The sequence below is a fragment of the Lynx rufus genome, unplaced genomic scaffold, assembly GCF_022079265.1.
Source record: "Lynx rufus isolate CCGP_SWC_20201006 ecotype Redwood Valley unplaced genomic scaffold, mLynRuf1.p SCAF_7, whole genome shotgun sequence".
NCBI classification, from domain to species: Eukaryota; Metazoa; Chordata; class Mammalia; order Carnivora; family Felidae; genus Lynx; species Lynx rufus.
In genome coordinates, this window is record NW_025814889.1 from 79,109,908 (window position 1) to 79,133,584 (window position 23,677).

The following is a 23,677-nucleotide window of genomic DNA, read 5'->3' on the forward strand; positions in this document are numbered from 1 at the left end:
CCCTCTCTCTCTGCCCCTCCCCCGTTCATGCTCTGTCTCTCTCTGTCCCAAAAATAAATAAACGTAAAAAAAAAAAAAAAAAGCAGAAAAGAAAGGGAATCAATTTATTAAGGATTGTGGGAGGATTTTTTTCCCTCCTATTTCAAATGTCCTTTTCTTCCGTATTTAAGCAAAAAGTAAACATTTTTGCAAAAGATGGGGCTGAGGGGCGCCTGGGTGGCTCAGTCTGTTAAGCGTCCGACTTCAGCTCAGGTCAAGATCTCGAGGTTCATGAGTTCAAGCCCCACGTCGGGCTCTGTGCTGACAGCTCGGAGCCTGGAGCCTACTTCGGATTCTGTGTCTCCCTCTCTCTCTGCCTCTCCCCCACTTGCACTCTGTCTCTCTTTCTCAAAAATAAATAATTTTTTTTTTAATTTTTAAGCAGGAGCTGAGATGACAGCTGCCAACAGCTACAGAGGTGGGAAAGGCGGATGGTGGGAAAGAACAAGAGAGGTGTCTGGGAGCAGCGGTGAGAAGGCATCCTAGGCTGGGAGGGGCTATGTGAGCAGCTTCAGGCCTCCACACCTTCTCTGCTTAATAACTGTTTAGTGGACCGTCTCCAGGAGATACTGTGGGATAGATGAGAGAGTGAACCTGAAATTTACAGTCACAAAAACTGGTTTCAGCTCCCAGCCCTACTTCTACTAGCCTGTGATCTTAGGCAAGTCCCTTACTCCAGAGCCTCGGATGCTTAAAGGAATCAGTAGCTATTTCTCAAGGAAACTTCTCCAATGTTCTAAGGCATTGAAAAAAGCATCAGGGTGCCTGGGTGGCTCAGTCGGTTGAGTGTCTGACTTTGGCTCAGGTCATGCATGATCTAGTAGTTCGTGAGTTCGAGCCCTGTGTAGGGCTCTGTGCTGACAGCTCAGGGCCTGGAGCCTGCTTCTGATTCTGTGTCTCCCTCTCTCTCTGCTCTTCCCCTGTTCACACTCTGTCTCTCTCTCAAAATAAATAGATTAAAAAATATTTTTTTTAAAGAAAAAAGCATGCACTCAAGAAGCATAGATATAGTTACTCTCAGATCCTGGTAAGATGACCAACTGCCCCGCTTTGCCTGGGCTTTCAGTACATAAACCAGGATAGTCCCAGGTAAGTCAGGACAGTTGCCACCCTAGTTCTGGCATCTCAGAACTAGGTCTGCACAGCCTTAGTCCTGGCCCTAACCCCTCCACCTCGAGGAGCTGTTGGTAGGGAAGGGAATCCAAGGCTCAGCCCCAGGCACGGGAGATGTGGGGAGAAAACCAGCAGAGCCAGGGGAAGGACAGGAAGTGGAGCTAGGGGTTGGGATGGGTCAGTGTAGGAGAGGTACCTGAAGGCAAGGATTCTGCGTCAGGTAGAGGCAGAGAGAAGAGGCAGAGAAAACAGAGAGCATATGAAAACAGAGGTAGATCCCAGACAGGAAGCAGCCGTGGTGTGGGAAAAGATCCTTGGGTTCAGCTTTGAATCCTGGCTCCGCCCTTCCTGGCCCCAGGGCTTGGACAAGCACTTGAGCCTCTCTTTCCTGGCCCATAAAACAAAGATAATAATACCAGATTCACAAGGTGATTATAATGAGTAGCTGAGATCAAACATGGAAAAGTATACTGGAAATTCCAAAGAGTCATACAAGGCGGGGGGGCGGTGGGGGGGGGTCCCTCACACAGCCTCCCCTGAAGACCCCAGAGCATGTGAGCTCACCTCTCTCTCACCTGCTACAGTGCTCTCTGGCGACACTCATTTTCGAGCCCCGTCATGAAGAATGCCATATAGTTAACTCTTCCACGTGTGTACTAGCTAAATAAACAGGAAGCTCACCCAGGTTTATATTTACCCTCAGGCTGGATAGGGAAAATGATTAAGTTATGGTAAAATAAAAGACGAAGTCCCAGACAGAATTTAGAAAGCTTCTTTGTCTCTGGCTGTGACCAGCTACCAGCATCCAATGCCAACACCCCAGTCTGTCTCCGGTCAGCTGGATGGCCCCTGGTGGGCTGCTGTCACCCCCTGTGAAGGCCTTGGGGAAAGAGCTGAACCTTTGGTATAGGGTGACAGCTATTCTCTGCTCCCTCTCAAGATAAGAGAAACTCGGCATAAGGTGAAGCATGAGAGAGTTTTACTTGACCTCAGAGAGATACTTGTCCTCGGGTCAGTATTAGATGCCAGGTGAGGTTTCTGTAACAAGTTGTTGTCCCTATAGGAAACCCCTCGACCAGTTGGTTGGTCAACAAAAGCAGTGGTTTCTAAGTTTGCTGTAGGTTGGGATCCTCTGGAAAGCTTCAACAACCACTGGTGCCTGGGCCTCCCCGCACTCCCCCACCCCCAGACTGCGATTTCACTGATCTGGTGTGTTGTGATCTGGGCTCTGGAACTTTTTAAACGTCCCAGAAGGCTTTAATGGGCAGAAAAGTTCTGAACCCACTGGCATGGAGGAAGCAGCAGAACCAATGAAACCTTGAATCTTGAGATTCTATTCAGCGCAAGGACAAAAGAATACACAATCGTGGTAACCTCTTACCAAGTGCTTTCTGTGGGCTGTGCGTGGTGCTAGGTCTAAAACATGGAGAGTCTCAATCTAGAAGCGACGTTATAAGGAAGCCATTCTTTTAAACTATCTTTTTAAATTTATTTTGAGAGGTGGAAAGAGAGCGAGTGGGGGAGGGGCAGGGAGCGAGGGAGAGAAAGAGTCCCAAGAAGGCTCCTTGCTGTCAGCACAGAGCCCGACGCAGGGCTCGATCCCATGACCCATGAGATCATGACGTGAGCTGAGGTCAAGAGCCAGATACCTAACCAACTGAGCCTCCAGGTGCCCATATAAGGAAGCCATTCTTATAATTACTCTCATTTTACAGGTGGGGAAAAGGAGACGTAGAGAGCTCAGTAACTTGCTCAAGAATACACAGATGACAACAGTGGTGTGGAGATCTGAACCCAAGCACTCCCACTCCAGAGCCCACATGTACCGCAGAAGATGTGGGGTCTCTGGAGATAGACGTGCCCTCTTCCTCCCCTCCCCGCTCTGCCCACCTGCCAGCAGCACTCTCCTTAAAGGGAAGGAGCAAGTCCGTTGAGGGCTCCAGCTTGCCCTGCTTGTCTCCCAGGTGCTGAAACCCAGGGCTGCCAAGAGGGTGAGGCCCAGGGCACTTATCAGCCACCTGATCACAGTCTCGGGCAGCAGTGGGAGGCAGGGTTCGAGAGGAGTTGCCACAGTGACAGGCAGGGGTAGCCCCCACAAATCTGCTCCCCATCTCAGCCTGCACCTCCCAGGTCTGGAGGTGGATATCGCCGGGCAGCGCAGAAGTGTGGCAGGGGTGTGGGGACAGAGAAAGGGAGGGAGGGAGAATTTCAGTCACCTCTGCTCAGGAAGGAGGGGACAGCTATGGCCCTGGTGTAGGTATGGAGGCCTTTAATCTCCTTCAGACAGGAGTTTCTGGACCCCTGGGCAGCAGGGGAAGGCAATGATGTGACAGAGATCAGGGAGAGCAGGGTCCTGGGACTGAATCGAAGCTCCTGGCCTGGGCTTCCCATTCCCTCAGACCACTATTCTCCACCAGCCCAGAGCCTTCATATTTTACAAGAAAGAAATAGCCACAAAGAAAGGAAGGCCTTGGTCGAGGTCACTGGGAAAATTGGTGATGCAAGAGCTTGGGTACCCTCCCTCCCAACCCAGAAAGAACCAGAGCCTATGAAGAGTTCCCACAGCCTCTCTGTTCCTGCAGCCTGGGGGAAATGGATATGGGGGAGCCCCACCTCCAATCTCTAACAGGCCCTGCCTGCAGAGGTGAGAAAGTGGTGCCCCACACAGAGGCACACCCCTGGGAAATCTCTCTCCTAATTTCTGGGTTGTGGTGGGTGTTTGCAGCAAGAGTGAAGCCTTCAGGCCCCAAACCAGCCAGGACCCCCACCTCTGATATCCTTTTGACTAGAATCCCAGGGCCTACCTGGGAACTAAGGATCAGGCAGTGTCTCTCTTTCTCGTAAAACCCAACAGGTGCTCTGGGGCCACAAGCCCTCACAAGGTCTCAGAGCAGCCCTGCACATTCTCATGGCCAAGGTCCAGAGATAATATTGTTCCAGACGTATCAAACCCTTCCATCCAACGTGCTGGAAGCCATGACTATTTATACAGCCATTTATAAAGCTGGCACCTCTCTCTGGTCTCTAAGGCAAAGGGAGCAGCGGGACAGGTGTGGGCCCGAAGGAAAATAAGGCTATGGGTTAGACGGGGATTGAATTCCAAGAGAGACCTCGAGGCCCTGGCAGGGGACTGGGGTTGTCTGGCAGAGGGTACTTCCCTACGCCGGGCAAAAGAGGAAAATGGGATCGACTCAAGGTTACAGGGCTAGTAAGTGGTGCGCTGGGGACCAGAATCACAAATCCACGGGGGGTGGGGGCAGGGAATGGGAGACCTGTGGGAACCTCCCAGATCATGTCTCCCCTTGCCCATAGTGGGAGAGACACAAACGTAAAGAATTAACAATGTCTTACCATTCCTTCTTTTAAAGAATAGGTGGGTTCCTGAAAGGTCATCCATGACAGTAATGATCATTTACTGGGCTCTCACAATGTGCCAGGGCTTAAACAGACGATATCATTCAACCTGAGCAACCTCGTTTTATTGATGAGATTTAGCACGGAGCAGGCGGGGTGGGGGAGAGGTGGGGGGGCCCCAAGCAGCTTGTCCATGGTTTGGCAGCTTGCAAGTGGCCCCCACCACACCAGGGAAGCCTGCTGCCAAAGCCTGTGCTGGATCACGTTCTGCTTTATGAGGCAGGTTCGGAACAGCTGCTGGAGTTTGAATCCTGGCTCCACCACTTAATCTCTCTGCGCCTCAGTTGCCTCATCTGTAAAGTAGAGGCCATAACACTGCCCACCTCTGTGAAGATGAAATGAGCTCGTTCATAAAAAGCCACTAGCAGAGGGGCGCCTGGGTGGCTCAGTCGGTTAAGCGTCAGACTTCAGCTCAGGTCATGATCTCGCAGTCTGTGAGTTCGAGCCCCGCATCGGGCTCTGTGCTGACAGCTCAGAGCCTGGAGCTGCTGCGGATTCTGTGTCTCCCTCTCTTTCTGCCCCTCCCCTGCTCGCTGTCTTTCTCTCTCTCAAAAATAAATACACATTAAAAAAAAAAAAAAGCTGCTAGCAGAGTGCCAGGCGAATCACAAGACAGCATCGGTTTTAACAAAGATCGTATTGCTGCACAATGTGTGCAGATTTCTATTAACCAAACTGTTTTTTCCGTCCCGCTTCCCTTAACAAATCAGAATGTCATCGTGAGCCAGAAAACATGGCCCTGTGATATTTTGTAAACCATATGAAAGACTCAGAAAGTTTTTTCTTTAATCATCCTACTTTAAGGAATACGGCAACTTCCTGGTAAGTTTGAAACAAGCCATTAAGCTAAAGGCACTTCTCTCCACCGCCAGGCATTCACCACCAGTGATGGGATGGAGCGGAGGGGGGTGGATGGAGGGGCACCAGGTATGGCCAACAGTGGGTTTGCTTTTGAGAGGTGAGGCTGCAGCCCCTGTGGGGACCGGCTGCAACGGGACAGTCCCCAGACTTCCCTCTCTCCAGACTTCTGGCTATTCCGGGTAAACTTTTCACCCTAGAGCGGGAACGTTCTCTGTCAAAGCTGCAGTTGTGTGTTGTGTTTTTCTAGCCCGGTGAGCACTTGGCTCTCTGGCAGGTGGGTGTTTACTTAGCTAAGAGTTTCTGTGATCACTCTAAGGTGTGTCTTCTCTTTCTGTTTATCTGACATCCTTTGACAGTCCTTTATGCTAATGAGGACCATGATTTACAAAGAAGGTATTCATGCAGGGACTCATACCTTTGTTCATCTTTTGTTTTTGCTTCTCCCACCTCTATGTCCCCGGTTTGTGAGGGTCCTCCCTGGCCCTGCACTGAACCTGTGTTCCACCCAAGTACCCCTGGACCTGCCTTGATCGAGTGCGATGTCTGAGGTGGGGAAGGGCAGTGACCTGTCATGAGGCCATTCTAAGTTCTTGTCGGTTCTCATAACTCTTCAGATCCGAAGGCTTCACCCCACATCACATCAAACACATTCGCTTTTGCTATGAAACATTTGAATTTTTATAATTGCCTTTTGAAAATATTTGTCTACCGACAACTCATTCAATTACAACTAGCTGTAATTTGTGGACAATTTCGGACGTACTTGGAATTACTGAAAAGCAAGCAAATCTAACCTATACCTTTTTTTCAAATGTAATGAAATTTCTATGAGTTGAAAATCTTACCAGTTAAGGACGTGGATCCGTGTCATCCATAGTGTCTGATGGCTGAAAAGGTCTCTGCTGCCTGGAAACTAGAGCTTCCTGTCTCCCTCCAGGCTCAGGAGGAAGTCTCCGTGTGAAAGGGTCTGCCATGACCCATGGGTGGGTGTGCAGACTAGAATCAGGGACCGTGGGGGGGCGCGTGGGTGGCTCGGTTGGTTAGACCCCCCACTTCGACTCAGGTCATGATCTCATGGTTCATGGGTTCTAGCCCGAGTCCACCTCTGTGCTGACAGCTCAGAGCCTGGAGCCTGCTAAGGATTCAGTGTCTCCCTCTCTCCCTGCCCCTCTTCTGCTTGCACTCTGTGTGTGTCTCTCTCTCAAAAATAAACATTAAAAAAAAAAAAAAAAAAAAGAACCAGGGACCATGGAAGCCAGAATGAAAATTCCACCACCAGGTGCAAACCACAATGCAGTTTATTGAAGCTACAGGACAGAGAGGTCTTTTCTTGGAGCCAAAAACGGACAAGTACCACTCATGGGAAATCAAGGCACAGATAGGTGTGTGCGTCGGCTGCCTGGGGCTTTCCCGCAAGCCAGTGGGATGTGGGGCTGGAAGGGGGGGAAACTGAGAGGCAGAGATGATGAAAAACCCGGCTCCTGGGCCATGCCCCTCAGCCTGGCTTTGGGGCAGTAGATGGTTTTTCAACCCAATCATCCTTGGCAGCAAATTTTGGACTAAGATGCCAGTCGTCTGGGAAGGTGGGACTCCAGGTCGCAGGTCAGAGATGCAGTGGTAAAGGGTCCCACGGGTTGTGGAACAGCACGCAGAACTGGGGTGTGCAGGCAGGCGAAGGGGGCTGGGGTCTTGAGACACCTGGGGCGCCCCCTTCAGAATTTGTGGTGGGACCGCCAGCTCTGGGAGGAACTTTGCAAGACCTGGCGGGAGCTGTTGCTGCCACCCCCACTGATGGCACATGAGCCCCCCGAACTAGAGAAGCCCCCGCGTACCACCGAGCCCCCTCTGGAGCCCAGGCCCTTGTGGGCCCCAGCTCTGCCTTCCAGGGCGGCCCCTCCCTGGGCACAGCCGCTGTCGCCTCCGCTGCTGGTGTTGTGTACCATCTCTGCAAAGAGCATTTGAGGTCAGGGAGCCTATGGGGCATCCTACAGCCCCGGGGCCACCCCCTCTGCCCTCCAGCCTTCCCCGGTGTCCCACCCACTGAAACTCCACACAGGGTGGTGAGGGCAGGTGGCTGGCAGGGGAAGGAGGGACTCAGAGCCCCTGGGTTACCCTGGCCACCACCCAAGAGCTCTTCCCAGCCTGCAGGTGAGATGATCTCACACCAACGCTGGCCCACTATTTGAGAAACCTTAATCTCAGCGGTCCAGCCCCTTCCCAGAGAAAGCACTGGGTAACTCACCAATGCTAACAGAACTCTGGCACTCGCCAGACATCCTGTGGGAAAAGCAGAGGTCAGAGTTAGCGACCTGTGTGGCAACTCCCTCTGCTAGATGCACCTGCTTAGGTCCACAGCAATTGACGTTGGCAATAAGAAATAGGATGGACTCTGGATGGGTAAGGTTGGACTTTAATTATTGCCCTTCCTACTAGCATCCCAGAGTAACAGTAGAGGAACATCCCCTGGCCTACCCATCCTCTCTTTATTCAGTAAATTTTATTTGAATCCATATGGGCCAAGGTCCTGTACCCAAGGGTCAGGCTACAGGAACTGACTCTTCAGACCTACAATTAAGCCAATGATAAAGAAATGGCCTAGAAATAATATTTATGCCTATGACTGCTCTTTGCAGACATGTGTTTTACAGCTAAGACATGAGACAAGAAGGGTGGGAGGTCTGCCCAAGGTAAGGTTCTGGTGGTGTCACTATTGTACAGAAAACACAGCTCTCTGGAGGTCCGGCAGCATCTTGCAGCCCTGAAGAGGAGCAGGCTGGGCCCGCCAAGGGCGCATCACCACCTCCAGCAGTGCGCACATGCACACACTGATGGTACCCGATACCTGGCAGCTGGCTCGGGCAGGAAAGCCACCGGGCGTCACTGCCTCTTTGGGAACCAGAGGGATTCCCACTAACCTGCACTCCTCGCCCTCCAGGAGGGTCCGGTAGGTGGCAATCTCAATGTCCAGGGCCAGCTTGACATTCATCAGCTCCTGGTACTCCCAGAGCAGCCTGGCCAGGTCCTCCTTGGCCTGCTGCAGGGCAGCCTTGAGGTCTTAGAGCTTGGCATTGGTGTCCCTGAGGGCCAGCTCCCCGCCCTGCTTTGCATCAGCGATGGCTGTCTGCAGGTTGGCATTCTCGGGGGATGGGGGCAGGAGTTCGATTTAGATTCAAGTGACATACACTGAGGGCCTGCACTGCATGCTTGGTGTCTGCATGTGGGTCACCTCACACTGGGCAAATGAGGAAACTACCACCCACAGAGGTTAAAACCTGGGCCTTCGTCTAGGTCCTAGCACATCAAGGAGTGGAGTTAGTGACACCTGGCCTCAAGGACCTAGCCCGGCTCACAAGGAGTCAGACTCTGCCTTTCTCGCCTTTCATGGTAAGAGACTGAGCATCTTCCAAAGACCTCCCACCTCCAAGAAGTCTTCCTGGATTATCAGAGAAACTTTCCTGAGCTACTCTCCCAATTCATTCTTCACCCAATCGGCTTCTTTCCCCGACCTCCTTAACCTTGCCTGTATTCAGTATTTCTGACCCACATCAGCAACCAGACTCCAGGGGTACAGGACCTGGATCCACGTGACAAGCTTTGCTCAGCACCCAGCCCAGAGCTGCACCTGGTCAATCTTGGCATGCATGAGTCCAGGACATGGTTTCACTGTGGTTAGTGCTGAGCCCTGAGATTTATGGGGCGAGCATAAGCCCATAGCCTCAGACACACGCTCTTCCTCCTCTTCCCACCTGCTTCTTGGCACTCTCGATCTCGGCCCGCAGCTTCTGGATCATTCTGTTGAGTTCAGAGATCTCGCTCTTGGTGTTCTTCAGGTCATCTCCATGCCCGCCGGCTGTGGTCTGCAGCTCCCCCAACTGTGTCCAGGAAAGAGTTACCCTTTCAGAAAGCCAGCAGGTGCCTTACAGATCCCCTAACCCAACCCTTCACATCGCACACAAGAAAACCAAAACACAGACATGTGATTAGTGCAGAGTCACCCAGTTGGCGGAACTGAGTGCTCTCGCCCCTGCATCAAGGGACCTGTCTTCTAGCACAACAGCTGCTGTTTGTGGAGCAGACAGTTTGCACCAGGCCCTGTGGTTGATGTAATACTTCACAACGACCAGATGAGAAAGGCATGGTTACCTCCATGTTATGAATGGGAAAACTGAGCACAGACTGCTTAAGTCCCATGACTAAACTCATCCAGCTATCAAGTGGCGGTGCCGGAATTTGAATGCCAACATTGCAGATGCTAGAACCATCTTCTTAACCAGCAGACTATCCCTCCTTGGGCAGAAAAGACAGAAGAGTCAGCCGTACATGGGCCAGCTGATGCCCCATTCAGATTTGGGAACAGAAGGAGGGGGACAGAACTCCTTGTGCCTGTAGCCCCTTTGCTCCACCCCCTCTGTGTCTCCCCACTTCTTTCCAGATGCTGGCTTCAACCCCTCAGTGTGATTGAAGCAGAGCACACAACGACAAGGTCCTGATTGGTGGAGGAGTGATGGAAATGTCTCCAGCAATAAAGGGAATGCAGCCAGAGGGATTAAGGATTTTCTGACCTGGGCATACTGACATTTTGGGCAGCATAATTTCTTGTTGGGAGGCAGGGTCATGCATTATAGGATGTGTAGCAGGATCCCTGACCTCTACCCACTAGACTCCAGTAGCACCCCCACCGCCACCCCAGGTGTGACAACCAAAAGTCTCTACAGACACTGTCAAACATCTCCTGGGAGAAAATCATGCCTTCCCCTCCTGTTGAGAAGCACCAAGTTAGAGCAAAGTCAAAGCTTTCCGGTTAGGAAGGGAGATGTATGTGGGTGAGATCAGACCAGTGAGGCAGTGAGGGGACTGCTAGGCTGGCGATAGAGAAAAGAATGACTCAGAGGCAAGGTCTGCCCTCCTGGATGGCCTGCTCATGTAGCTTGATGCGAGAGCAAGATCCTCCAGAGTTACATGCTGGTGTCACCCACCTTGGTCTGGTAGAGCACCTCGGCCTCTGCCTTACTCCTCTGGGCAATCGCCTCATACTGTGCACGGACCTCAGCAGTGATGTTGTCCAGGTCCAGGCAGCAGCTGTTGTCCATGGACAGGACCACAGACGTGTCACTGGTGTCTGCAGAGCTCCTGCGGAGCCAGGCAGACATGGCCATTCCTGAGCAGATCCACACCAGGGCCCTGCAGAAGATGGGGAGCCACCAGCTCTGGGAGGGTCGGGACTGACTGAGGGCCAGGTGGGAAGGTATCACTTTTGTCAGAAGCACAGAGAGGACTCAAGCCCCTAATGGTGAGCTCTGAGTGCCTTCCTCTCCAGGAGGGGGAAGGCAGGTGGGGCAGAGGCTTGCACGTGAAAAGCACACTCACAGCATCATAGAGGGCCTTCAGGAAGTTGATCTCATCTGTCACAGTCTCCACTTTGGCCTCCAGTTCCACTTTGGTCATGTAGGTAACATCGACATCCTGGGGGACAGTTCAAACACTGTTCCCTCCAGCCTGTGGGCTGGCTCAGTCCTGGGCCATGAGGAAGGGGCCACCGGAGCCTCTCCCCTTCCCCCCCCCCCACCCAGGAGCTCCCTCTCAGGGGAAATGAGGCAGGCGTGTCCTCACAGGACTAAACCACTGTCTGACAGGCTGGGCTGGTGCATACCCGACAGAGAGGAGCAAAGGAGCTAAGGGGCTGGGGGGGGGGTGGTGGGGAAGGAGAGCAGGGCTGGGGCCACCACAATGGGCCCAGGGCAGAGGAGGGTTTGTGACTGTGCAACCCTCAAAGTTTCTCTTTAGATGGATTATGGGGATGTACTCCTGAAAACACAAAACCCTGTTGCCTCCCTTTGTCCATTTTCTCATCAAAACTCAAGACCTAATGAGATTCATAAGCCCCACATGCCCATCAGGGAGAGAGGTATCGCCAAAGTCTGGCAGGCCCTTTATAACCTGCCCCTGCCTGCCCACCCTGCTCAGCAGGCTCCCTCCCTGGCCCCGGCCCTCACCCACATAGCCTAAAGGAGACCCTCAGCTTAGTAGGACTAAACTCATGCTTCCCCTCAATCTTCCAGCCACTCTGCTTAGTGGGAGGTGGGGGTAGGGAGGGACCCTTCACCTTCTTCAAGACCACGAAGCCATTCTCTGCAGCCACGCGCTTGTTGGTCTCCTCTTCATACCTGTGAGAAAAGAGCCCCTGTCTGATCTGCCTTCTCTGGGACGTCCCCATGGCCCCAGAGCCCTTCTCATAAGTAACATGGACTCAGGACTTCTGCCAGTTTCACTCAAGACAGGTGTCATTGCAATGCACAGCCCTTCCGAAGTCAAGGAAGAATTCGTTCAACAGACTCTCTGCTATGTGGCAGGTACCACTTAATAATAATGAATAACCACTTCATTACTGGACACTGGAGTAGAAGCCCGTTCCTATTTTGGGGTCCTATTTTGATTCATCTCCTAAGGCTTCCTGGAAAATTTTGGATTTTTGAAAACCATTTCTAAGACCAAAGGGAGATGGCTGAGCTGCTTTTGGGAGGGAGGTGGGTGGTACCAACTAGTGTATAGTGAGTATAGTAGCCCCGTGGGCTCCCAGTAGACACTTAACAAATCAGCGAAACCCAAGAATGGGTCGCTAAGAATGTGCCAGTGAATTCTGCTTGTATTAACTCATTGAATCCTCGTTACAACCAATAGGGTAAATGCTCCCACTCTTTCCATTTTACAGTGAGGAGACTGATCACAGAGCTCCTAAGTGGCAGAATGAGGCTTGGCCAAGGCACAGCAAGTTGCTATTTGCTGAGAAGCTTATTGACAGGGGAAATAAAATTCCGATTCGGAGGAGAACCTGAAGACGGTCTAGCCCAGGGAGGACAGAGGACGTTAGCCGAGTCTGTTAGCTTCGGGGTGTCTTGGAACTCCCCAGAATTCTGTGTGTATACCCTTTCACTAAATTCTCAGAAGGACTTCTGCCTCAAGCAAGCCATAAGCCACTCCTTTAAAGACTGGGCTACTGAGAGAGAGGATGGGGTAAATTCTACAAGCTTACAGCTAGCTGGAACAGAGCGAAGCCAGAGCCCAGGCCTCCTGCCACCCACCCCTGCCACCTGCCAGCTCACCCGCCTCACCCAGGGACGGGGCAGTGCACACCTCTTCTTGAAGTCTTCCACCGTCTCCTCCCTGCTCCTCAGCTCACCCTCCAGCTTGTCCTTCTCTGTGTGCAGCCCATCCAGGAAGGCCTTGAGGCTACTGATGTAGTTCTCAAAAAAAGGCTCAAGGTTGTTGTCGTTGCTATTAGAACTGGAGCCCTGCTCCTGAAGGAGGGTCCACTTGGTCTCGAGGACCTTGTTCTGCTGCTCCAGGAACCACACCTGCAGCCCAATGGGAAGAGCCCCAGGGAGCTGTCTAGGGCCAGCTCCAATCATGGCGGCCCATGGCTTCCCCAAAGTCCCAGGGGTCTCCTCCTCTCTCCTGCAGGGCTGCATTCTGTAACTCTGCAACAGTTTAGTCCTAAACCCATGTGGACAGCAGCATTGGGGTAATGCAGGGGAGGCAGAGCCCTACTGCACAGGTAAGGAAGCCGAAGCCCAGAGATGACCAAGGACACACAGCAAGTCAGTAACAAAACACAAGTGACGTTTCCTGATACTTAGGCTTGATGATCTTCCTGCTATATCATTCATTCATTCCTCAGTCATTCGTTCCTCAGTCATTTAGTAGTCAACAAATAGCAGGAGATCCCAACATCCAAGAGTAGATAGAGTCCCCAGGAAGAGGTTTGCAGGACCGCCAGGTACACTGCACTAATGTGGGAAATGGCAAAAGCCATAAGGAACTGGCTTTCAGGCAGCCAGTGTCCCAGGAACAGGGTCCAGACACACCTAGAGTCAGCCTCGTCTGACAAACCTGGTTAAATGTAGGGCTCAGCTGCATTTAAATTGAACCACTGGTTAAAAGTTCTAGGCCAACTGTACACACATGTAGAATAAATATCAATTGGCCATTCAACAAACATTTGCAGAGCACCAAGCTTGTTGCCAGGGCTTATGCTGGACAGTCAAGACCGTCAAGACCATGAGAGGCTCAAGACCCTCAAGGCTCATGAGAGGGAGGGGAGCAGGCACGGAGAGGGGCCCATTGGGAAGGGAAAGCTGGAGGAGGGCCAATCCGGCCAGGAAGCGGGTGTAGACCACCTCTTCCAGACCCAAGAGACCACCAGACTTTCCTCTTCCAGGCTCACATTAGGATTCCCAAGGCCTCCTCCCCCTGGCTCACGTGAGAGACACCACCTTCCCCATCTGGGAAGGTTGGGTTTCCTCCCCAGGAAAATTTAAGAAGAATGAGAACTATAAAAATCACCACCGTTCTGCAGCTGGGCAGTGGCTACTTAACTTGAGCTAGATCGTATGCCAGTGAAGGCTCTTTTCCACCACGAGTTTTCTGAAGTATCTTTTTAAAAAAAAATTTTAATGTTTATTTTTGAGAGAGAGAGAGAAAGAGAGAGAGAGCAGGGGAGGGGCAGAGAGAGAAGGAGACGCAGAATCCGAAGCAGGTTCCAGGCTCTGAGCTGTCAGCACAGAGCCCCACATGGGGCTTGACTCCCAGACCCACAAGATCATGACCTGAGCTGAAGTCGGACACCTAACGGACTGAGCCACCCAGGCGCCCCTGAAGTATCTTTTTATTTATCATCATGATGTATACGCTACAGGGCTAGTTACGTCCAACACATCATCCTGGAGGAGTAGATTTTTGTCCTCAAATTCTTTACATTGTTCTTGCTTCCACATTAGAAACAAAGTTTCAGATACCTTCAGACTCAGTGTTCCAAGTTGTTGGGACACTGTCATCTGTATTTCCCACCAGCCAGTGACATCCTTGTCTGTCATCTTGAATTCCTTTTCCAGGACGCACTGCCTAAAACCCATAAATTTTACAGAAGCCCCATTGAACCTACCAATTTCCCTTTTGTTATTTCCATTAAAGTTGAAAGAAAGAAAGAAAGAAAGAAAGAAAGAAAGAAAGAAAGACGAAGGATGCCTCTTCCTCAGGTTGTTGAGAGGATCATGTATGAGAAAAGTTCTCTGTCACTTGGGTGCGGTGTGAATGTAGGTCGTTTTTGTAACACTTGTCTCCTACTTCCCTTCAGCAGCAGAGACCAGTCTTGGTGCCTCTGCTGCTGGCAGCGAAACCGTAGCTCCTCTGGGAGGAAAGAGCCTGCATAGAGCGTGCATTCCCACTAACATATACATGCAGATAGACTCGCAAAACCACACACACGCACACACCTGCTCTCTGATCACAGTGCCCTGCCCCGGGCTCTCTTCCCCGTGAAGCCCTTTATGTCGCAGACGGGGACTGCCCTCCTTGCCCCCTCACCCCCTACGTACCTGCCCCATGCCCTCAAGGCCCTGATTCTTGCCCAAAGCTTCTCGCTAATCTGAAAAAGCAAGACACAGCAATTGAGTCTGAATCGGGGCACAGACTGAGAGTTCACAGCCCAGGTGCTGTCTGGACACAGCCACCTCCTGAGTCTCCTTGTACTCAGCTTCCTTTTCTGCACATACAGGGCTTCAGACTTGAGTGGGCGGGGGGAGGGGAGCGGGGCTCACATTGGACCTCCTGAAGTCAGGGGTTCAAAGGAGGTATGGAAATGAGAGAAAGGGCACCGGTTGTCCTAGCCCCACATTCCATCCACTGCCTCAACCTGCTGACATCTGTGATGCTGAGGACAGAGTCAGTCTGGGGAAAGTGGAAGGAGGGTGGGTTTGGGGCTGGGAGTTGTGGGGAGGAGACATTATAACAATATTTATATAAAGTCACCCAGTTTTTGCAGACAGGTGAGGCTGGTCTCGACTCCCAAATCCGAACGGTGCATTTCCAGCGTGGCCCCTGCCTTCCTCGAAAGAGACCTGGGAGCAAATGAGGAAATGTGCCACACTGTCTTCCCACCCCCTGCCTACCATTTTCTCCAATCCTTGCTGTCAAGGGAAACACTTTGGAACAATTCAGTGGCTTCCACCCCTTGATGGTTGCCAGCAACCTGGCCCGGTTTGAATATGCTGAGAAATCAGGTTGCATTTTAAACATAAAGAACAAATTCCAAAGAAATTGGGGTGGAAGTTTGAGGCTCTAATGAGGGCCCATCCCAAATCCCTTCTTCCTGGCAAAGCCCACTGCTAATCCCCCATACCTGCAGACTATAAACCCAGCTGTTCTCCTCGGCTGCCTCTTAGAAAGAGGAGCAGAGCGTGTTATTACCAGCACAGCTGGGCCTTCCCAGAGGGGAGGGCATAGGGGCTCCTTGAGAGACTCGGGGCCCTGTAGCCCCTCCTCTCCATGGCCATGGCTAGGCCTCTCACAAGGGTACCATGACCAAGGCCCCCTCTGCTCTGAGGAAGCCGGGCTGTCACTGGGGGGAGTTAGGAAGGCAGAGGAGAAATCGCTCCTGGCTGCAGGGAGCCCTGGCTTCTCTGGGAAACAGGGCACTCAGATTCAGGCGCTCAGGGTTAAGGACCAGCTTGGCAACACACAGCACAGCAGATGGCAAATAATGTGGGTTGGGGACAGTGGTGGTTGAGTGGAGCTAGGAAGGAGTTGAGGAGAAAGAAGCGCGTGGGGCTGCGTCAGGATGGGGGCACTGAGTCAGGAGGCCTTGGATCGGGTGTGGGGGAGATGAGGGACTGTGTTCTGGTGTCCAGGACAAACTGTCATCCTGCTGTCGGCAACTGGAGAGAACCCTGCTCCATAGGGAACTGTTCAACACCAGGTGAGCTCTGAGCCAAGTCATACTGGGGAGGGACCGGCCTCGCTGCATCTAGAACCCAGGAAAGGTCTTAGGCCAGCAGCTGCTGTCCTAAAGGACAGGGTCCTTGACGGATGGGTGGCCTCCTCAAAGTGCCCAGACGCTGCCACCCCAGGAGGCCATCAGAGCAGTGCCATGGAAAGCACCCTGGACAGAAACAGGAAGCCCTGCTTCCAGGCTCCGGATCCCTCTGGGCTACCATTTAGCCAATCAGAATAGAGCTGATAAACTCCTGCTCCGCCTATGAAGCGGCTGGGAGTTGGGACGTGAGGTAAGTGCTATACAGTGTTGTATAAACCAAAGAGCAGACACGCTGTGTCTGTTTCTGTGTCTGTGTCTGTGAGGGACTATAATGGCGGCAGGTAGGCAAGCCGTGGCGTGCTGGCCAGGGGGCGGGCTCAGTGATTGACATTCACAGACCTCTTCCCTTCTACCCTCCCTCCCAGCAACCCTGTAGGGAAGGGCACGTAGTAGTTCCATTTCACAGATGAGGAAAACTGGGGCTCAGAAGTTAAATTGCCTGTCTGAGGGCCCACAGACAGTAAGTGCCAATAGCCTCCGATCCCATTCTGTCCCAATCTGGAGCCCGTGTTTGTGGAGCAGCCAGGCAAGACTTGGGCTTCCGGCAAAGGCCTCCTGTGGGGACCCCACACAGTGCTCTCTGTCTGTTCCTACCCAGAGCTCAGCTCATGGAACAGGCCCTGACTCTGAGCAACTGACTCGGATTTGATCAAGTTTGGGAAATGGCAGATGAAAACAGAGTGCAGAACCAGGAGCCAAGGTACAAGCAGGACCCTACTCTTGTCTAAGCCCCCAGCAAGGGCACTTGGCAGTAGTTCCCCAGCAGTGGGGGTAGTTGATGGGTGCTATATCATCTTACCTTTTTCCAGTGAGTATCAGAGTCCCAGTTTTGCAAGCCAATGGGCTGCAGGCCAGGGCCATGAACCACCCTGACACTAAGCGGTTCACAGTTAGTAGCCCCGCCTCTAAATGAGACCCTAGTGTGAGGCTCCTCTGCCCTCCCCCTCATCTGCTCCCCAGCCACCCCTTCCTGAACACCTTTCTGTGCTGGGTACTACCTTGACCTCTTCTGACTGGCTCCTCCTCTGTACCAGGGACCATGAAAAATCCTCTGGCTTCAAGCCCCCCTCCCCTTTTCTTTACACCCAAACTGACCCATAATTTAGAAACCAGCAAGCACCCCAGCCCCAATGGTGTCCTGTCTTACAGCTCCTGGGACACCATTGCCCATAAGTAAGTCAGACGAGAATGTCTTTCCTCCCCTCAACCAGCGGGAAAGCCCATGGAGGGCAGGACCATACTTGGGGCGGTCTCTATACCCTCAGCACCCAGCCAGCCAGCCTTGTACAACTTGAGCCATTCTTGTTTCCAAAAAGTGCCAAGCCACAGCCTCGTAAGCATACGTGCCAACACTTAATAGCATCTGACATTTGTGGAGTGTCTTCAACTTTTTAAAATCCTTTCACTTATCAGGACTGACAGACAAATGGGCAAGCATGCCACACAGAGACACACACCCTCCCGTGACTCACAGACAAAATGCTCTCAAACGACCTGCAACCCCAAATGAAAACGACCAAAGCATTAAGCACGAACGAGGTTTGAAGACTGATAACAGTCAGAAGGTAAATGCTGTCCCAACCTACCCTCTGACTCTGCTTTCTCCCAAGAGGCATGGAAACCAGAGCTGGGAGTGAGGGTCAGGCACAATGCTCAGAGAGCCCAGGCAGGGGTAGCCAACCCTTGTTTTCCCCAGGACTCCGTTCCCAGTAAGGGGCACAAGGACCACCATCCATACCATTATCTTTCCAAACGTCCATTCATTCTCTCAGCGGTCGTTCATCAAGCACCTACTTACACCAGGCACCAGGCTACCCAATAGGAACACGATCCTGCACAAGACAAGGTCCAAGGTCTGGAGAAACTCACGGTTGTATTGAAGGAGGAGCCAGTCATGTAAACAACTCCTTATATCACATTGGGATCAGTGTTTTGGACAGCGGTACTGTAGGCATAAGAGGAAGAAAGGCTACGGAAGGCATCATAGAGGAGGCAATTTTGAGTGGGGTATTGAGGGATGAGTAGGAATGGGCCCGGTGGATGGACAAAAAGAGAAAAGCATCCCCAATAGAGAGGAAAACGTTTCAGATACAGGTGAGTGGGGAGGGTTAGGGAGAGACCCCACATTCTTGCAGAATAGAGGACATGGAAGGGGGGGACAGGTGATATGGAAGGTTGAAACTGATTATGATGGTGTCTTTGTGCTATGCTCCAGAATCAAGGCTTCACTCTGTGGGCAGTGGCCTTGGGGCTGACTGCACATCAGGATCACTGGGCAGCTTTTAAGAATCCAGATCCTCAGGCCTCACTCTTGATCTCCTGAATCAGAATCTTAGGTAATGTGGCCCAGGCACCTGTATTTTTTTTAAGTTCCAGTTTGCTTTAACTCTGATGTACTAATCCCTAAAACATAAGCAACCTTATTATAGGAGGAAAACTTCCACATCTTTGTGAAGGGCTGGGGGAGCCATAAGAGAGAGTCACCCGTCCTGTCTTCAGACCAGGTATAGACTTTTATCTAGACCAAGAGGCTGGGCCAAGCAGCCAGTCTTTAGAGGCAGGTGCAAATGCTGATGACTGAGAAGCACCACCAGAGCGCTGGAGAGCCAGCAGGGAGCTTCGAAACACATCACTGAGAAAGGGCAAGAAAAGGTGAACCACAGCCTAGGGCAAACATGTATCTGATGGGTCTCCAAAACGTCATGATGAGGGAAAGAAGCTAGACACAGAAAGAATATATTCTGTATGATTTCATTTACATGAAATTCTAGAAAAGGCAAAGTAACCTGTAGTGACAGAAAGCAAGCCCCAGCCTGGGCCTGAGGGCTGGAGGATGATTGACAGCAAAGTGGCGTGGGAGAAAATTTTGGAAGATGTCCTATATTTTGATTGTGGTTGTATTTACACGGGGATACACCTCTCTGTGAGTCAAAACTCACTGAAATGTACTCTGAAAATGACTGCATTGTTATTGTATGCAAATTATACCTCAGTGAAATTGATTTTAAAAAGGGGACAAGAAGGGCGTCTTAGGTGGCTCAGTCAGTTGAGCATCTGACTTGATTTCAGCCCTGGTCATGATCCCAGGGTCTTGAGATCAAGCCCAGTGTTGGGTTCTGTGCTGAGCATGGAGGCTGCTTAAGATTCTCTCTCTCTCTCTCTCTCTCTCTCTGTCTCTCTCTCTCTTTCTCTCTCTCTCTCTCTTTCTCTCGGCATCTGGGTGGCTCAGTCAATTGAGCGTCTGACTTCAGCTCAGGTCATGATCTCGCAGTTTGTGAGTTCAAGCCCCACATCAAACACTCTGCTCTCAGCACAGAGCCCATTCTGGATCCTCTGTCCCTTTCCCCCTGTCCCTCCCCTGCTTGGGTGCTCCCTCAAAAATAAAACCATTTTAAAAATTTTTTTAAAAGAGCCAAATTATGGAAAGAGCCTAAATGTCCATCAACTGATGAATAGATAAAGAAATTGTGGTTTATATACACAATGGAATATTATGCGGTAATGAGAATGAAATATGTCCTTTTGTAGCAACGTGGATGGAACTGGAGAGTGTTATGCTAAGTGAAAGAAGTCATACAGAGAAAGACAGATACCATATGTCTTCACTCTCACGTGGATCTTGAGAAACTTAACAGAAGACCATGGGGGAGGGGAAGGGGAAAAAAAAGTTAGAGAGGGAGGGAGCCAAACCATAAGAGACTCTTAAAAACTGAGAATAAACTGAGGGTTAATGGGGAGTGGGAGGGAGGGGAAAGTGGGGGATGGGCACTAAGGAAGGCACTTGTTGGGATGAGCACTGGGTGTGTATGGAAACAAATTTGACAATACATTTCATATTAAAAATAAATAAATAAATAAATAAATAAATAAACCATATTCAAATTGTAAAAAAATAAACAAATAAAACAAAATACACACTTGTCAATAATTACAGTTTTTATGAAGGGAAATAGAAACCACGTCTACTCTGGTCACTAAACCACTTAGGATAAGAGTGACTTGAAAATGGGACCCAGAATTAAAGGCAGTTCTTGTGCGTGATGCCAATCCCTCACTGTAGCGAAAAGGTGGCATTATGCTCCAAAGGGCTGATGTGGTTTGTCTACCGTCAAGTCCTTATAATCTGGGAATAGCTCAATCTCCGGGGGGGTGGGGGGGATACAAAAGAGGGCAGGATTTATGCCTTTCAAAGAGTTCAGGTAGTAGTGATGGTGGATGCAAAGCGTTCATGCATGGCCCTTTCCACGGCGGAGCAGGGTCGCTCTCTTCCATCGCCCTCACCCCCTCACCTCGACTCTCTGACACAGATCGAATGACAAGGGAAGTAGAGTGTGTCATTCCAGCTCCGAGAAAGTCCTGGGAGGTCCAACGGGCGCAACGGGAACTGGGCTTGCGCCCTGAGGAGCGCCATCCCACCTGGCTTCGGCCTCAGCTCCCTGCTTTCCTCTTCCTTGCCCAGCCCCACCTTCATGTGCCTTCCTGAGAAGCACAAAGCCACTCTGCTGCTGTGCACTTGTCCATCTGGTCACCATACCTGCAAGAGGAGAGAAGCCTGGGCTGGGCACAGCTGTGTCAGAGGCATGCTAGGAAGGTTCCCCGGCTGGCCCAGCTCACCCCATGTTCCAGCTTCCAGGTTCCAGCCCTGGGATTCCATGGGTGAGCCAAACAGAAAGCCAGCCTGGTCATAGGGACCCACTGAGTCCTGTGTCCTCCCAGCTCATCCCGGCTCTGGCATAAATGTTCAGGATGTTGGTAATGGACCATAGAATGGGGTAAGGGCAGTACTTCTCCAAGCCCAAACAGACCTAGATGGCACACGGCCTCCTTTCCCATTCTGCAGCCCTGCTACTCAGGTCCAATCCTCTTTTCTCCCATATTCCTCCGCTCCCCCACCCTGAGGCTTGGGGACCCCCCATGGCTCGGGAGTATCTCTCTGTTCCTCAGTCAGCACTGCAGTTAATATCCCTGCAGTCTACCACGGGGCTAGGAACTCACAGAGAGCGACCCCGGGCTTCTGTCTCTGCAGCCCCTCTCTTAATCTAATCCCTGTGCCCAGTCACGCTGAGGCCCAGCTCTGCTGCTCTGGTCCCCAGACAGAGGGCTCTGGGAATAAGGACCATGAATCAACTCCTTGGTCACAGGAGCCCCAATGCCTAGCACAGGGCCAGGCACAGATTAGGCACTCTATTTGCTTTATTATTTACATTTTAGTTACTATAATTGTAATAATAATAAAATAATAATTATTAATAATCTGGTTTCTAGACCCTTAATTAATATGAATTAATAATAACAATGTGGGGCACCTGGCTCAGTCGTTTTAAATGTCAGACTCTTGATTTCGGCTTAGGTTGTCATCGCACGGTTTCATGAATTCCATCCCCGCATCGGGCTCTGCTCTGACTTCGTGGAGCCAGCTTGGGATTCTCTCTCGCTCTTGCTCTCTCTCTCTCTCTCTCTCTCCCTCTCTCTATCTGCCCCTCCCCCACTCCCGCTCTCTCTCTCAAAATAAATAAACTTTAAAAAGATAATAATAACATTGTATCACTATTTGCCAGACACTTTTGAAATGTTCAGTATATGTTCAATGAATTCACTCTCAGGACAAACCTCTGAGTCAATTATCATCCCTATTTTACAAATTAGGAAACTGAGGCACAGAATAGTTAGGTAAATGACCTATGACTGAGCAGCTAGAAAGCCACATAGTCAAGGTTAAACCCAGGCAGTGTGGATCTAGAGTCTGTGCTCATAAACACAGTCTACACTGCAGGTCTACCAGTGAGACGCATTAAGCTTCTTCCCTATTCCTCACTTTGAAACCTGTCCAGGTGGGCCTGCAGACAGCTGGTGTAGGACTCAAAGAAGGGCTGCAGGTCATGGGCACTGGCCCTGGAGGTGGCCAGCTGCTCCTGCAGGAGGCACCACTTGGTCTCCAGGAGCCATAGCTGCGGTCAACCAGGGAGGAGAGGTCATGGCCTGCCTGGCCTCCAGCTCACGAGCAGACCCATTGCCCCAACCCAGGCCTTATGTTCCCAGGCCCCCTCCCCACCACAGGCCCTCACCTTGTCGATGAAGGAAGCAACCTTGTCATTGAACATCTTGATTTGCTGCTTCTCTTGGTCTTCACCCTCCTGATCTAGAGGGTCGACTCCCATGTTCAGGGGCTGAAGGAGGCTCTGGTTGATGGTCACCTCCTGGATGCTGAGGGGAAAGCCCCCTGAACCCTCATGGCCCCCAGATCCACCAGGAATGCCTCCAAAACCACCATATCTCCATTGCCCCTTCCTCCAGCCTCACACAGGCTCCCTCCAAAGGCACCCAAACATCCCCAGCATCCCCACACTGAGCCCCCAGCCTGGGTGGCACACTAAGCAAGATTTTCTTGCTTCCCCCAAGGCTGTATAGGCTCTGGCTGCCAAAGGCACCCTGTATCATGACACAGGCTATGAAAGCAGGTTAGATAAAGGTGCCCCCTCCAAAAATGATGTAGTCCTAGGATTGCAGAATTTCGTCATAGACAGTGGGCTGAATCTCTGTCCCCCACTCCACTCCGCTGCTTGGGCCTCAGCTAGAAGTCCTTTGTGGTAAAGCCTCATAAAGATCTGCTACAGCTCTGGTGGAAATGCGGTAAGAATGCTTGAGAAGTGGCACAATTTGTTGTAGGGAATGTAGCGTAACCAATTTTCTGCTGCCTTCTAAGTCTGCACCAGCCACCAGGATTTGGCATTGACTTTGCAGTACAGACTACTACTCAGTAATGGCATTGCGTTTCCTAAGGACAAGGTTATGTTGTATCATGATCCAATAAGGGAGTCCGTCTCAGATCCTCTCCAATCACCAGGATTGGATAGCGGGGGGTGGTGGGGGAAGAAGACACAGAAGGCTCCTCCACTGAGAGCTCCCCGGCTGACAAAGGGAATGGAGGTGCACGCAGCACATGGAGAGACACAGAGACCCTAAAGCCACAGCAGGGCCATGGGCCTCAGGACCTGATCTCAGGATAAATTTGGAGCAATTCACACACACACACACACATACACACCACACACACACACACACACACACACTCACACGCACACACACACACACATGCCCTCCATGAGACCTGAAGGGCCAACAGGGCTTTACTAAAGACACATTATGACAGACTAGCTTTATCTCATTTTCAACAGGGGCCACTTGCCCAGTAAGCCAGAGGATACTACAGGTGTAGGGAAGCAGGGTCCCAGAAAGATGCCAACTGGGTTGCTCATGAGGCAGATGGAGAAAGACCTGGAGGAAGTATAGCACCGGTAGCACATCCATGGCCAGCTGACTCCCATTCTCTGACCTGGACAGTGCCCCTTGACAGGATGCTCGATCCTCCGCCCTCATTCACTA

General features: G+C 51.4%; 1 protein-coding gene across 1 annotated transcript; it reads right to left on the reverse strand.

The window, feature by feature from the left end:
* Window positions 1–7,139: 7,139 nt before the first annotated feature.
* LOC124501909 (keratin, type II cytoskeletal 3-like) lies at window positions 7,140–23,061 on the reverse strand. Its single transcript, XM_047066358.1, is given in 11 exon segments — window positions 7,140–7,372; window positions 7,670–7,704; window positions 8,343–8,563; window positions 9,174–9,299; window positions 10,404–10,545; window positions 10,547–10,557; window positions 10,795–10,890; window positions 11,531–11,591; window positions 12,559–12,779; window positions 22,360–22,498; window positions 23,012–23,061. Coding segments are annotated over 11 exon segments (1,335 nt in total).
* Between the last annotated feature and the right edge of the window lie 616 nt (window positions 23,062–23,677).